Source organism: Lepus europaeus, chromosome 5 (genome assembly GCF_033115175.1).
Source record: "Lepus europaeus isolate LE1 chromosome 5, mLepTim1.pri, whole genome shotgun sequence".
NCBI classification, from domain to species: domain Eukaryota; kingdom Metazoa; phylum Chordata; class Mammalia; order Lagomorpha; family Leporidae; genus Lepus; species Lepus europaeus.
Genome location: NC_084831.1, coordinates 61,928,509 through 61,944,271, shown reverse-complemented (window position 1 = coordinate 61,944,271; position 15,763 = coordinate 61,928,509). Strand labels below are relative to the sequence as shown.

General features: G+C 38.9%; 1 protein-coding gene across 1 annotated transcript in view; it reads right to left on the bottom strand.

Annotated features, from left to right (window-relative positions):
• LRRC7 (leucine rich repeat containing 7) overlaps window positions 1–15,763 on the bottom strand; it is a 594,815-nt gene that overhangs the window by 370,511 nt on the left and 208,541 nt on the right. The window contains exon 3 of the mRNA XM_062193395.1: window positions 13,225–13,427. Within this exon, the coding sequence (XP_062049379.1) occupies window positions 13,225–13,427 (203 nt within the window). The remainder of the gene's footprint in view (window positions 1–13,224; window positions 13,428–15,763) is intronic.

Below are 15,763 nucleotides of genomic sequence, written 5' to 3'. Positions count from 1 at the left end.
TTATTTTTTCACAAAAATTTAATGAATATCCATTTGGGGTTGCAAATTTTTTTCCTGCAGGAGATATATAGCTAATGTCAATTACAGAGCTAGCTTGGGTGGGATCTCTAGATATGTTACATCTACAGGGCCAGCCACATTACTCAGACTAACTTGTTAGCAATTTGGAACATGGATTTTACTAGATCTTTCAATTTTTAGAGAGAAGCCAGGAATATGAATTTTCTTTTAAAGTTGGCTACTAAGTCATTTAAAAAGAAATAGGCAGGTCAAATAAAACATGGCTTCTTGTTTCTGATTTTTGGATAGTACTAGATTTATACTGCCAGTTCTGATAAGATGAGGCTCAGTCCTAGATCTCTAACTGTCCTTTAGAATCTTTATGAGGATGCTGGGGTGACATCTCAGATTTTATGTCTAAAACACATTTGTTGTCCTTCTCCGCCCAATATCCTCTTTCCATATTTATTTAATATTATCATTTTCCCAGTTCTGTAGGACAAAAATGTTGTCATCCTTGATTCTGCCATCTTGTTCATTTACATGTCTAGTGAAGTGCTGACTTCTAGAAGGTCTTTCCTTAGGTTCATAAAGTGAAAGCATTGGATTTTGAGTAACGTGGGCTTAAATTTGAAGTATAAGGATTGTGACATTTTGCAGGTATATAATCTTTGTTAAAATCTTTAAAATCATTATGCTTCAGTATCCTTAAATTGAAGGTAAAGATCATGGTTATTCTAATTTATGCTGAATGATCAATAAATATTTGCTCCATTTTCTGTCTTCCCCTATGAACTAAGCTTTTTGAAGTAGGCAGGCACACGCCCTTGTGTGACCTCACGTCCTACCAAATACCTTCACCACGCCCCCGTGTGACATCATGCCCTACCTGGCCATACCTGAGCGCCTACCTGCCCACAGCCACTCCCCTGTGAAAAATATATAAAAGGCAAGGAGCGTCCCAAAAGGCGCTCTGCCTCTGCTTTGCTGCTGGTGATAAGTGGTGGAGAGCAGCTCAAAGCACTTGCTGCACGTGGCTTTTGGTCTGCTCTCTGCTTGGTATGGACATTACCCTAGTTTCCAGATTTTCCCTTCTCTTTAAACTGAACTAAAGCCCTCACTTGCCTATGCACCTTTCGCACTAAATAAAAGCCTAAAATGTACCATGCTGTCTCGTTTATTTATGCCAATATTTAGAAATCTTCTCTAAATATTAGGTAAAAACTCTCTCGGGCTTATTAATATTGGGGATTTATTAATAAGCATATGGTGATATCGTATGACACCCCAAATTCCAGTAACATAAGTGGCATCCCAGATGGCGCTTCTGGGGAACTTCAAGGGGCCACATTTTGATATAGATTTTAGGGGGTCATTTCCGATATCATTTTCACGTGTCCTCTATTGCCAACATACTGCTCTAGGCATATAAGCCAATATAACTTTAGAAGAATTTGCCTCTGGTATCTGTTTCTTAACCACCTACCATTTCAATGAGAAACTATAAAATATAGCTAGCATTTACACTTAAGGCCTTCGCTTCCTTTGTAAATGATATTGCCCTGTAACCATAAACTTCATGTACTCAGTCTCCCACTTTCTCAGTTCTTTGAACAGCTGCCACTTCCCATTCTTCTAATTCTAGTAGTTTTTGTTTTGTTTTACATGTTAATACTTAAGACATTTGAATTAGTTTCCATACCCAGTAAGTCCCTCAAGCCCTACCAACCATGGTCAGCAGCACCCTTATTGTCTTCCTTCTCTCTCTTAAAAGTGGACGAAGTGTTCCTGTGTCTCTGAAAGGCAACCCCTATATGCATTCTGTGACTCTTCTGTCATTTTACCTTCAGGACTCTGATCCTGTAAGTATTCCATCAAATTATTGCATCTAGTTTTTTCCCTCTTCTCATATATTTTTATGAGTGTATAAACAGGCTTTGCTGTTATTGATCTAAAAAAAAAAAGGAACAGCAAGAAAGTATCTTGTTTTCAAACTGTCCTCTAGCTTGTCTTAGTTCTCTGCTTTTCCTTATAACAATCTGATCAGAGAGATTTCATGTTTTCTCCAGTATCCTCAACAATACTTTCTCTGTTTTCCTCCTCTTATCATTACAAGTCTTTATAAATCTCTTTCCAGATCCTTAGCTTCTGTCTCCCAACCCATTCTGTTAACTTGACCTACAAAACACAGTCTGCAACACTTCTCTTTTTCTTCACTAATGATGATCAAGTTGAAGCTACCATTGTCCCACTTGAATAACTGGGGTAGCCTCTAATCATTTTGTCCCTACTCTGGACATGTAATTATATAATTTAATGTCACTATTTTTCTTAAAATTCTTCAATGGCCCTCATGCCACTTTAAATAAAATCTTAATGTCTTTCTTAACTTATTTGAACTTATATGATTTAGCCTTACCACCTTTCCAACCAACATTTTCCACACACTTGACATTACTTTCGTTCTTTGAATAATTCACATTTGTTCCTACAGTGAATGGTTCCCTGTGCCTCAAACGTTCCCTTCTAGATCTTGTTTGATTGGCTTGTCTTTCAAAACACAACATAAAAGATCACTCCTTAGAGAGGAATTCTCAGTTTTTTCATCCTAAAGTAGCCTCCTAGCTATTCCCCTGCTTTATTTTTCATCATGACATTTATTTCTACATAACATTTCCTTTTTAAATTGTTTGCTTATCTACAATCTCCTTTTGCAATAAAGTGGATTTTGTGAGAAGAAGGATTTGTTGGTTTTGCTCATCAATATGTCTCTGGCACCTGTGACAGTGTCTATATATAATTGATACTCAAAAATTGTTTGCTGAATAAACAAATTAATTGATATATTTTCCCCAAAATTTGGAGTTTTTATATCATTCCCACCAAACTGGCAGTAAGAGTGAGCAAGCACACTATTTAATCAGATTTCAATGAAATTTGATATTTGAGTAAAGGTTAGAAATAAGTCATAACTTGAGTGAAGTCTTCAGTCAAAAGATTGGTAAATAGCTCAAAAAGTGACTAGAGATACCCCAGTTTCTTACTGATATACATATTTAAGAGTTTCCGATATAAACTTTTAAAATAATAAAATCTTGCCAAGCAAAAATAAGAATCTGAGTACTGAAACTGGGTCTTTAAGCAGTGCCTTGATGCAGAGGCAACTTACTTTCAGGTGCTAGTACGCATGGACTCCAATTCCCCCTCCCTTAGTTAGCTTAAAGCTTTCTTGCCCTGCCTTTCTGATTGAAAAACCAAATCTCTTAAAAATTAACACACAGAATTGAAGGAATTTAGTTGACCTTCAGCGTCCCTTGATCACAAAACCCATGAGGTTGTTTATCTCCCCACAGATAACATTTTTAGGTCTGGGTCTAATCTTGAGAGTTTTCCCAGAAATCTTCCCCGGCCCTTAACAAGGAGTCTCTACCACCTGATTGACTGAAGCCTACTTTGATATCATCAGAATTCCCAGAAGAACACAAAATTACTGAACAATTAAAGGTGGGCCATATGCTCTGCAACAAACCAGGAACTTGCATACCAGCTGAACATATAGCACTCAACCTCAACTTCAATCTATAAGAAGATTTACCTCAAGAAGCCTGGAATTAAGTGATAGCTGTATGGCTCCTTGCTCTGCAACACTGCAAAAATGAACTCCTACATTCTTCTATTATCCAAAGTCAGTGATTCACTTGCTGAGCAAAGATTATTAAAAAAACTCTGATTGATTACATTTATAAATATCTAAATATATAGATAGATATACATAGATATAGTGGGAGAGATGAAAAGGGGCTTTTTTTCACCTTCATTTAAACTCAAGATGTTTGGAGAGTGTCTTACAGATATGTTTAGGCTTACTTATATAAAATGTCAAGGTTAAAGGCAATTCCATGTTTATAGATGATAGACATTTAAGGGAATTATTGTCAACATGAGATTTAAATTGAGACAACTTTACTAAACAAGTAGCAGCTTTTATACTCTACATTTGGAAGTTTAGGTCATGTTTAAATGGTAATGTAAGATAAAGGGTAAACTTCTCAGCTGATGCTTGAGCAGGGATATGAAGTTAATGAAGGTGCAGTCTACAGAAACAGCAAACCTGGCAGATGGAAGACTCAGGGCACTGTCTCAGGAGAGAGCTGGCTCAGCATCTGCATGTATGTTCAGCCCAATCCGCGTCCACTCAGTTGTCATAGACCATTTGCTGGTTATAAACTTGGAGCTCTATTTTATTTGCTGGCTGCTGGCCTGATTCAGATGTGTTTTTGTTATCTATTTATTTTCTGAAGAGTTGGTGAGGATTTCTGCTATTTCATGGGCCAATGACTAGAGCCAGGCCATGAAAAAAAATTTTATCAGTCTACTACATCCCTTTTTGATAAATCCCTGACTGCTGTATATTGGATGATCGATACTTTAGCTACACACCCTGGCCAATACACTTGTGTGTACTATTGCAATTGTGTCCCTGTAGCCTTCTCCTGGAATTGGTTTTCCAATGTTTATTTTATTCCTAGATAAAGCAACTGTGTATATACAGGCTGTCTGTTTTCTGTTATCTCTCAGCTTACCAATAATATTCTATATTGAATGTAATATTGTTAAACCTTACTTTAATTTTTACTACATACCTTTATGAAGGTGGGTTTCAACAATCTCTCAATAACAACAAAACATTGGAAGAGGCTGAATAATGGAATTCAATTTCAAGTATACTATAAGCCATAAAATGATGGACCTAAGAAAAAACATACTCATAAATAAACTCATAGTTTATTTTCCCATTAATAGAAATAAATAATAATCTCATAGCTAGATTCACTTCGCCATCAGCGAAGTATACAGTAAGTAGAAAAAACCTCCCTTTCAGACCAAAGGGAAAGAAAGTTTTAAAGTGAGAATATAATTTTCCTCATGGGCATTGTCTACCTTAGAAAAACTACTACAGAACATGCCTGTGACTATAGACTTGTAGTTCAGGCCACCGAAGATTAGAGATGGGACACGGGCACTCCCTTGACTTGCATCCTCTGGTCTGCTTTTACACAAACCAGGAGGAAAAGAAAGCTCGGCATCAGAAGCAATGGGTGGCAGGCCTATTAATGGCTGATCTGTACAGTGATCTGCCCTCAAGGAGACCCAACAGGCCAGTCCACTGCAGTGGCTTTCAATGTGGTAAGCCTGGGCTTCAGCAGAAGTCAGCTTGTGAAGAGCCCTGGCAGCTCTGCCAAGAGTTGGATCACTAGAAATGGACCTGCCCTGGAGTCGAAGGATGCCCAGGTCAGAGCCACAGATCTTATTGGCTCTAAGCTGAAAAGCCCTTCACTCAGCTCAACTTCCAAAGTGACCACTGCAGCTGAGGGGATGGTCAAGCAGGGTCAGCAACATTGCAGGCAGAACTGCAAATTTCTTGTTAGAGATGCCCCCTGCCTTTACCTGGCCAGCTCTCCTCCCAGGCCAGCCAAGTAATGAAAGTCAACAGAGTGCCTTCCCCTAGGAGGTTCACACCTCCCATAGGATATACCCCATGTGAAGAGATAGATAGGTCTGGGCCTCTGAATTTACAAGGCCTAAAGCCCACCAGATTATTATCAAGCCCCTTCTATCAGGTTCTATTTGCCTCTCAATCAGAAAAATTACTTGTAGCTTAGACAGCTCCTTTCTTAGCTCCTCTAATAATGACTCTGTCCTTTGTTCTAGGCCCTGTCTAGTGCACTTGGGCCTCATTCCTTTGTAATCATAACCTCTACTCTACCACCAATGGCTCTACTCTCAACCTGTATGTACTGATGGTCCTCTTCCCCACTTAATGCTGTATAATTGTTCAAACCTGGTAAATGCCACTCTTAGGATCATTGGTTACTATCCTCACTCTGTCTTTTATGACCTTGTCTAAATATGATCAGAGTCGGCAAACTTGGAAGGCTTCCATAGCCTTGGCAACTCATGACGACAGCCTAGGATGGTTACTGGCGCCATAAACTAGAGTGTCAATTTGTTGGGTCAACAACAGGAGCCACTGTGCACTTGCTCCTCATGTGGGATCTCTGTCCTTAATGTGCTGTACGTTTTGATTTAATGCTATAACTAGTACTCAAACAGTATGTTTCACTTTGTGTTTCTATGTGGGTGCAAACTGTTGAAATCTTTATACTAAATTGATCTTCTGTATATAAAGAGAATTGAAAATGAATCTTGATGCAAATGGAAGGGGAGAGGGAGCGGGAGAGGGGAGGGTTGCGGGTGGGAGGGAAGTTATGGGAGGGGGAAGCCATTGTAATCCATAAGCTGTACACTGGAAATTTATATTCATTAAATAAAAGTTAAAAAAAAGAAATATTCATGAAGAGTTTTGGTGGTTTTTGTAAAACAAATAATTAGACATATCTACATATCTACATTGGGTGGAAAGTTGGACTGGTTTTTAACTATGGGTTCCTGAGGAGCAGCGGTCCCTACAAACATTTACATGACACAAAGTAAAACTTCAGTTATCCACTGAAATTTTGATTTATTGTTACTGCAGCATAATCTCTTCTCTCTTGACTAATAGTCTCTACTGATAGTTTTGGTTAGGACTTTAACTTGCTATGTGGTCTAAGGGAAATCAACTAACTTGTCTAGTCTTTATTTATTTATTAATAATAATTGAAGGATGAATTAAATAATGATGAAGTTGGGTCAGCGCCGTGGCTCACTAGTCTAATCCTCTGCCTGCGGCGCCGACACCCCAGGTTCTAGTCCCGGTTTGAGCGCCAGATTCTGTCCTAGTTGCTCCTCTTCCAGTCCGGCTCTCTGCTGTGGCCCGGGAGGGCAGTGGAGGATGGCCCAAGTGCTTGGGCCCTGCACGCGCATGAGAGACCAGGGGAAGCACCTGGCTCCTGGCTTCGGTTCCGTGCAGCGTGCTGGCCGCAACGCACTGGCCATAGCAGTCACTTGGGGAGTAAACCAACAGAAAAAGGAAGACCTTTCTCTCTCTCTCTCTCTAACTCTGCCTTTCAAAAAAAATATTAAAAAAAAGAAAAAATAATGATCAAGTTGCATCTTATCAAAGCTGATATAATATTGTGTTTATGTGAGTCAAGGAAATTCTCAAGGGAAGCAATGGTATTATGGGTGTGCTGATGTAGCTGTGTATGATCAAAAATCTATCACTTACTACAAAGAGGGAACTATTTTCCTAAACCTAGGAGAGAGGAGTTTATCCCACAGCATTTTTCGTTGGACAGCAAATACTAGAACTATCCTAAGATGTTACAAAGTCTTACTTTTGTTAATTCTGGGTAACTAACATTACAATCTTACTTCATCTGTGATAGGGTAGTAAATACTCATTATTGAATGTTGTTTTTTTTTTTTAATTTTTATTCCAGTTACTCTACATGCATTACCCAACTCAATTTTGTCTTTATTCCCTCATTCCTTCTCTCCTTCCTTCATCTGTCTACAGGAGCAGATACTACTATTTTCCCAATTCCACTTATTAAGAAACTGAGACTGGGGTAGGCTTTGTGGTGCAGCAAGTATAGTTGCCGCCTGCAATGTCAGCATCCCAAATCAGAGAGCTGGTTCTAGTTCTGGCTGCTCTGCTTCTGATTCAGCTCCTTGCTGATGTGCCTAGGAAGGCAGTAGATGGCCCAAATACTTGGACCCTGCCACTGATGTGGGAGACCCGATGGGGTCCCTGGCTTCTGGTTTCAGCCTAGACTAGCCTCAACCATCATGGCCGTTTGGGAGGAGAACTAACAGATGTTCTTTAGATGCTTTCTTTCTGTCTCTCCCTCTCACTCTGTTACTCTTTCAAATAAATAAAATAAACTTTAAAAAAAAAGAAAAAGAAAAGAAGCTGAAGCTTCTCAAAGATAAAATGCTATCCCAAGCTAATGGCAAGTTAAGATCTAATCCCAGGTGTATCTGGGCCAAAAGCTCAAGTTCTTAACCTGAAAACAATTTTCATAGTAGGTTGTGAACTTTTCAATAGAGAAAACTTTAAAATTAAACCCACTCCTTTTTACATAGGTTTAAAATGATTTCATCTACCACATTCATTCAATATTTTATTTTGATCACATATGGACTTTTCTAAAATTATTCATACTACATTTTTTAAAAGTTTCTCTTCAATTTCAAGAAGTCTCTTTGTAGTTTTCCTCTTTATTGCTTTTTTTTACATTTGTTTTCCTGTACTACTTCATAGATAATATATGCTTTTTATGGTCTACTACTCTGTCTATAATTTTAAGTTCTTAATTCAAAATAACAAACAAAAACAGTACCGAATTATAAGCTTGGTGGGTTTCTGTCAATGCATGAAAGGTAATTTTTACCTTTTACTACAGAAAATTGCACAAAATACACTGAACTATTTCTAATCAAAATACTTCCCATTCTTTCATATCTATTTTTCTGAAGCACTCTTGACATGTATTTGCTTATGCCATAAAGTTTGATTTTTTTGTTCTCTATTGTGTGACAAATTAGAGATTCATGACCAGTTGGAAAATTCTTTAAAAAATACCAGAGAGCAAAAAATAAAAATATTTATAAAAAGTAAATTATAATGTAATATCAGGCATCTAAATGACAATCCTATTATGCAACAAATGTGAAATCACAGTGGTAACAAGACCTGCATAATACAAAGAAAACAAGAACAAGATAAAAATAAGATGGTAGACAAAATATTTAATCTAACTTTCAAGATTTAAAGCCTCAAAAACTCAATACTTTGTCTACAAGGCTTTAAAATATTTATGCATCATCTTCGATGAAGAGCAACTGTTCCTCGGGAAATTGTCATTTGTCACAGCTTATGGCTCACACTGGGGTAATCTCTTCACCAGTCCTTTCACCCCTACGTCCTGGACTGCTGCCAGCAATCACAGCTTCAGAGCTGTCCTGTCACTATATAACCCAATGAGGATAATCCCAACCTTCTTGCCATAGGTGCTCATCTAGGGTTGAGAAACCATTTTTCTGCTAAGGATGATTGGGAAGTTTATAATATCATACAAACTTATCAACTTAAAAATTAGCTTGCAGTAGATTTATTGAATTTTGAGTCCCACCTTTGGTTGCCTTGACAGGGCCAAACCAAATGATTTCAAGGGCCTTATATGGTCCATGGGTCAGACCCTCCCCCTTCCCCCAAGTAGCAAAGGAATTGAACTAGCAATAAATTTGTGGTACAAGGAGGCTAATGAGGTGGAAGGGCAAGTTAGTTGAGGAATTGTGGGTGACACTTTTTTCCTTGTCAGAAAGACAGTGGTAAGCTATTTCTCTTTCTGGATGCTCTAGAACCATTTTCGAACTTGTTCTGGATACTCTAGAACTGTTGTAGTCATTCACCCACTGTGAGAGAAGCCACCCTAAGAATAAAGTTGATTAACATACAAGGCAAATAAAAGATAACCAATTGTGTCCTGAGAAATAGGTCCCACTTATGAAAGCCAATCATGTCTATTTTTAAAGTAAGTTTTCATTAAATTTTCTCTTACTCAAGACAAACGTTGGGAGCCCTGATCCTTTGGCTTCTTAAATATCTATTTTTCTAACAATACCCAAATATATTTATGCACTATGACAATCCTATCTCAATACACTTTCAGTATCTTAGAAGGAACTAACTTACAGGGCTGCTTTATGAAGACAAAACAACTGAATTTGGGAACTTACAGCAACTTTCAGAGATTATGTAAAAGATCCTGGAACCATATAAAACACAATAATAGAAGATAGTAATTCTTCTTAATTCTAATCAATCAGAAAAGTATAATTAAATTATTGGTGTCTATATATTCTTTGTATTTATTGTTATTCCATTGTTTTAGCTAAACAAACAGACAAAATAGCTTAAGATTTCTCATCTAGGGGCCAGTGCCGTGGCTCACTTGGTTAATCCTCCACCTGAGGCACTGGCATCCCATATGGGCGCTGGGTTCTAGTCTCGGTTGCTCCTCTTCCAGTCCAACTCTCTGCTGTGGCCCAGGAGGGCAGTGGAGGATGGCCCAGGTCCTTGGGCCCTGCACCCATATGGGAGACCAGGAAGAAGCACCTGACTCCTGGCTTCGGATCGGTGCAGCGCAGGCTGTAGCGGCCATTTAGGGGGTGAACCAACAGAAGGAAGACCTTTCTTTCTTTCTCTCTCTCACTAACTCTGTCAAATAAAAATTTTAAAAAATATAAAAAAATTTAAAAAGAGAAAAGAAGGTGTGACTTTGTGACCCATCATCTTCCCATCATGCCTCATTCCATGTTTAATATACACCTTGATTATTTAAAAAAAAAAAAGATTTCTCATCTAAGCCTACTTAGACTCTTACTGAGTGTATAAGACTCCCCAGTGGTGTTTTCAGATCAATGAATTGAGTCAAATACTATGTGATTTTTCAAGACCCTTCATGGTCTGGTTCCTCCCTCCCATCTCCACCTATTGTCCTCCTCACATGTACCGGCAGCTCCAGACTCTTCAGGGCTCTGCTCCCTTTCCTGCACTCCACATCAATACCATCGTAACTTCCTTATGTGAGCTCTTCGGTCAAAGTCTTTCCTCACCTCTTCAAGAAAGAATGTCTTCTCTATACATAAGCCTCACAACAGTATTTGGCTCTTTGGCTCTAATTAAACATTACTGAACATGAACTGTTCACATTTCAGTTTTTGTCTGTAATTAGGTTGTCAGATCCTTACAAGTAGGGATTATTTATTTCTCCTGTATGTCCCTTAAGGCCTCAAGTACTATGTAGAAGAGCAGATAGTAAGTAAATAATTGATTTATTCATTAACCATGTTCTTACTATTTATTCTGCAAAATCTGTTTCATGGATCTAGGAAAAGATTTTAAATGACTACATTGGCCTTGGGTTGTCAGATTTAGTATATAAAAAGAAGATGCCCAGTGAAATTTGAATTTCATTTTCATTACATTTTTTAATATAAATGTATTCTATGCAATATTTGGGACAAAATTACATTATAAAATTGTCTATTTTATCTAAAATTCATATTTAACTGGATGTTCTCTGTTCTTTTTTTTTTTTTAAAGATTTATCTACTTTATTTGAAAGGCAGAGCTACAGAGAGGCAGAGGCAGAGGCAGAGAGAGAGAGAGAGGTCTTCAACTGCTGTTTCACTCCCCAAACAGCCACAATGGCCAGAACTCTGCCAGATCTGAAACCAGGAGTTTCTTCCAGGTTTCCCACATGGGTGCAGGAGCCCAAGGCCTTTGGCCATCCTCCACTGCTTTCCCAGGCCATAGTAGAGAGCTGGATTGGAAGTGAAGCAGCCAGGACTCAAACCAGTGCCCATATCGGATGCTGGCACTGCAGGTGGTGGCTTTACCTGCTATGCCATAGCGCTGGCCCCTGTTCTCTGTTTTATCTATCAATCTGAGAATGGCCTGACCTAAACAATAAACACTTGTGCTTATTTTTCTCCATTAGAGTGAAATATCACATTTATGACTTATTTGTAAAACCTTATGTAGTTTTGCTGATCAAATCCTACAATACATGAAGTTCTCTGCATTGTTGCACTAGTCAGTTGACAAAAAATGGACTGTGTATCTAGTCTGTGAAAGTCACTATGCACGTAGGCAAAGATGAATCAGGTACTACCCCTACCCTCAAGTAGTTCCTAGTCTGGCAGCAGAGACATGTCATTTCAACCTGGCCTCTACTTGATGTACAATCCTGTGCTAATCCCTGGGATCAACTCTCTTTGATGGCATGACCCAGCTGCCCTGAGGAAAGATCTAAGAGGAAATGACACACTTAGGTTATTAAAAATGAAGTATCTTGCTTTTGAGTCACATATTAAATTGGCCACAAATTTGAAGTGTTAGGTAAATGACTTTAATTCATAATATTAAATGAAAACAATTGCTTCTAATTGTTTTTTTATCAGAACATTAAAATCTCACATTTTGATAATAAAACAAGCTTTCATTGCAAAAGACTCTTTTTCTGCTTGTTGGATATTTAATATCTTTTTTAGCAAAGCAATGACAATTTTGCAGGACAATTTTATAGCCACCTAAGTCTTTCACAGGTAAATCCTATGCTGACTACTTAATCTGAGCTAATTATTTAGGTGATTCTTTGGGGCCGGCACTGTGGCATAGCAGGTAAAGCCACCACCTGCAGTGCCAGCATCCCATATGGATGCCGGTTCGAGTCCCAGCTGCTCCACTTCCAATCCAGCTCTCTGCTATGCCCTGGGAAAGCAGAAGATGGCCCATGAACTTGGGCCTCTGCACCTGCATTGGAGACCTGGAAGAGGCTCCTGGCTCCTTGTTTTGGATTGGCTCAGCTGCTGTGGCCAACTGGGGAATGAACCAGCAGATAGACGACTCTTTCTCTGCCGCTCTATAACTCTGACTTTCAAATTAATAAGCCACATAAAATAAGATTGATTTATTTATTTGAAAGTCCGAGTTAGAGAGAGAGAGAGAGAGAGAGAGAGAGAGAGAGAGAGAGGTCTTCCATCCCCTGGTTCACTCCCCAAATGGCTGCAATGGCCGGAGTTGGACAGATCTGAAGCCAGGAGCCAGGAGCTTCTTCCTGGTCTCCCACGTGGGAGCGGGGGTCCAAGGGCTTGGCCATCTTCTACTGCTTTCCCAGGCCATAGCAAGAGAGCTGGATGGGAAGTGGAGCAGCCAGGACTTGAACCACCCATATGGGATACTGGCACTGCAGATGGCAGCTTTACTCATTTTGCCACAGTGCAAGCCTGTTTTGAACCAACTCTTTTTACTAGCTACCTGCCACATATATTCAGTGATAGTTACAATAATCCAGTACTTAAACTATACAAAACTCTACAAAACTATGTTTTTCATAATAGCATTAACTGAAGGTAAAAAAAAACAGCCTTTCTTATATTTGGAACATATTCAAAATTTTGAAACAGTACCATCTTAGCATATAACATACTGATTTTCAGTTCTAGAATACATAATGTCGTATCTTTTCCTTTCCCTCCAATCTGTATCTTTTAAATTAACAAAACCAGGTATAATCTATAAAATGGTCATTCCAATAGAGCTCAATGTGTTACTAATATATAAAGGTACAAATGAAGCGCTATTAAAAGGTAATGAGAATACTGGGAAAATTATATCAGCTTTAATGATTTGTCAATTACCGAAATAAAAGGCTACAGTTAGCATTATCATAATCATTACAATGTATATTCTAGGTTGTCACAAATTACCTTGGGTAGCTCTTCAATTTGATTGGCATCTAGATAAAGCTCTTCTAATGTCCGTTCGAAGTTAAAGACCTCCTTTGGCACCTGCTGAAGGCTGCAGTGGGAGTAATCTAAAACAGAGATGATTTCTTCTTCACCTCGGAAACATCGGCACGGCACCAGACGGCCGATGATTTTCCGTTTGGTGGTCATCTCCAGGCACTGCACTAGAAAGAAAAAGGAGGAAAAAAGTGTTAAATTGACTGCTTTTGGAAAGAATTCCAATTTAAAGCTTTGAAATTTAATTTTGGTACACATTTTATAATTCTCTAATGCTTTAAATTATATACAGGATACACACAAGTATTCTATCACCAAATTGTTAAACAGCTCCGCAAGAATGTTAAATAAATTTTATTCCAATTTATCAAATAAAAAGATTCAAAGAGGTTAACAGAGTTTCATCATCACACAGTTTCGGAAGCACAGAATTGGCCCAAAATACAATATTGACTCAGTTCAGTGCTATCGTCATGTTTACGCCCTCAGTTGAAACAAGTGTCTAGAATATATTTTTAACACACTTCACAGAATAGGACATAAAATTCAGAATTTATTGGAAAATATATTTCTTGCATTTATTCAAATTTCACCCCCAAGTTTATAATTTCTTATTTAAAAAATATTTATTTATTTATTTTGAAAGAGTTACAGAGAGAAAGGAAGAGACACAGTGAGATCTTCTATCTACTGGTTCACTCTCCAGGTAGCTGCAATGGCAAGACTGGGCCAGGTCAAAGCCAGATGCTGAAAGTTTCATCTGGGTCTCCCACATGGATGGCAGGGCTCAAGCATTTGGGCTATGCGCCAATGACTTTCTCAGGCACATTTGTAAGGAGCTGGACTAGAATAGGAGCAGCCAGGATTCGAATCAGTGCCCATATGGGATGCTGGTACTACAGGTGGAGGCTTAACCCACTAAACAACACCAGCTACCCTATATTGCCTTCTTTTTAGCTCACCGATCCATTCCAAAAGTAAAAAGGTATTTATTTTGTAATCACTGTATTCCTGGCACTAGGTATTGAGGATAGAGAGATGAATTAAATGAAGTTCCTCTTTTCACAGAGCTTCCTTTTTTTTTTTTTTTAAGATTTTTTATTTATTTATTTCGTGAGGTAGAATTACAGACAGTGAGAGGGAGAGACAGAGAGAAAGGTCTTCCATCTGCTGGTTCACTCCCCAATGGCTGCAACAGCCAGAGCTGCACTGATCCGAAGCCAGGAGCCAGGAGCTCTTGTGCAGGTGTGGGGGCCCAAGGACTTGGGGCATCTCCCACTGCTTTCCCAAGGCATAGCAGATAGGAAGAGGAGCAGCCAGGACTAGAACCGGTGGCCATATGGGATGCTACCCCGAAGGTGGAGGATTAACCTGCTGCACCATGGCTCCGGCCCCCTGAGTTTCCATTTGAATGGAGCAACTGATTAGAACTGAGTTACTCACTTCAGAATGCCAATTTATCTTTATTAATCCTATGATTTTGATGGGGCAAAGAAACTTAAAATCATGGTAGAAATTCCTATGACAGCCCTGAAATGACAGTCCTCTAAAGTGACCAAGTACCATGAAATCTTGCAATGAATTCTACTGTGGCATTTTCAATATTTCATTCAAGCTAATGCTTTTTAAAGAAATGTTTTAAATTATTTTAAACAGAATTTATTTCATAGATACAATTCTAAGAATATAATAGTCCCTTCCTTCCTTGTTCCTCCCCTGCACTTCTCCCCCTCATGTCATTTTCTTCTAGGCTATTAAGCCTCCTGAAGTTAGGGACTGTACTTAATTCATCTTTAGATTTGTCATGGTAAATACCATATAAAAATACTCAGTAACTATAAAATGAAAAAAATGCATTCATGCCTGAAGGAATACATCTGAAACTCTCTCTTTTTTTAAAAATTTATTTATTTATTTGAAAGTCAGAGTTACACAAAGAGGGAAGGAAAGGCAGAGAGAGAGAGAGAGAGAGAGAAAGAGAGAGAAAGAGATCTTCCATCCATTGGTTCACTCCCCAAGTTAGGGACTGTCATTTCAGGGCTGTCATAGGAATTTCTATCATGATTTTAAGTTTCTTTGCCTCATCAAAATCATAGCCGCAATGGCCGCAGGGGCCGGAGCTGCACTGATCCGAAGCCAGGAGCTCTCGCGCAGGTGTAGGGGCCCAAGGACTTGGGCCATCTTCCATTGCTTTCCCAAGCCATAGCAGAGAGCTGAACTGGTGTGGAGCAGCCGGATGCAGACACTGCAGGCAGCGGCTTTACCTGCTATGCCACAGTGCCAGCCCCTGAAACTCTCCTCTAAACCATCATCAGCTACTGATAATTTGCTTGGAAAAACTTCTCATTCTAACTACAAGGTACCTATCTCAGTGAACATATTTCCAGGAAGAAGGAAGGGCACTTCCCTCTGGGTTCCCAGGATACTAATCACAGCGCTTCCTAATTGTGTGCTACTTCCCCACGTCCTAGACAAGTTTTTTGAGAAGACCCTGTCTTAGTTA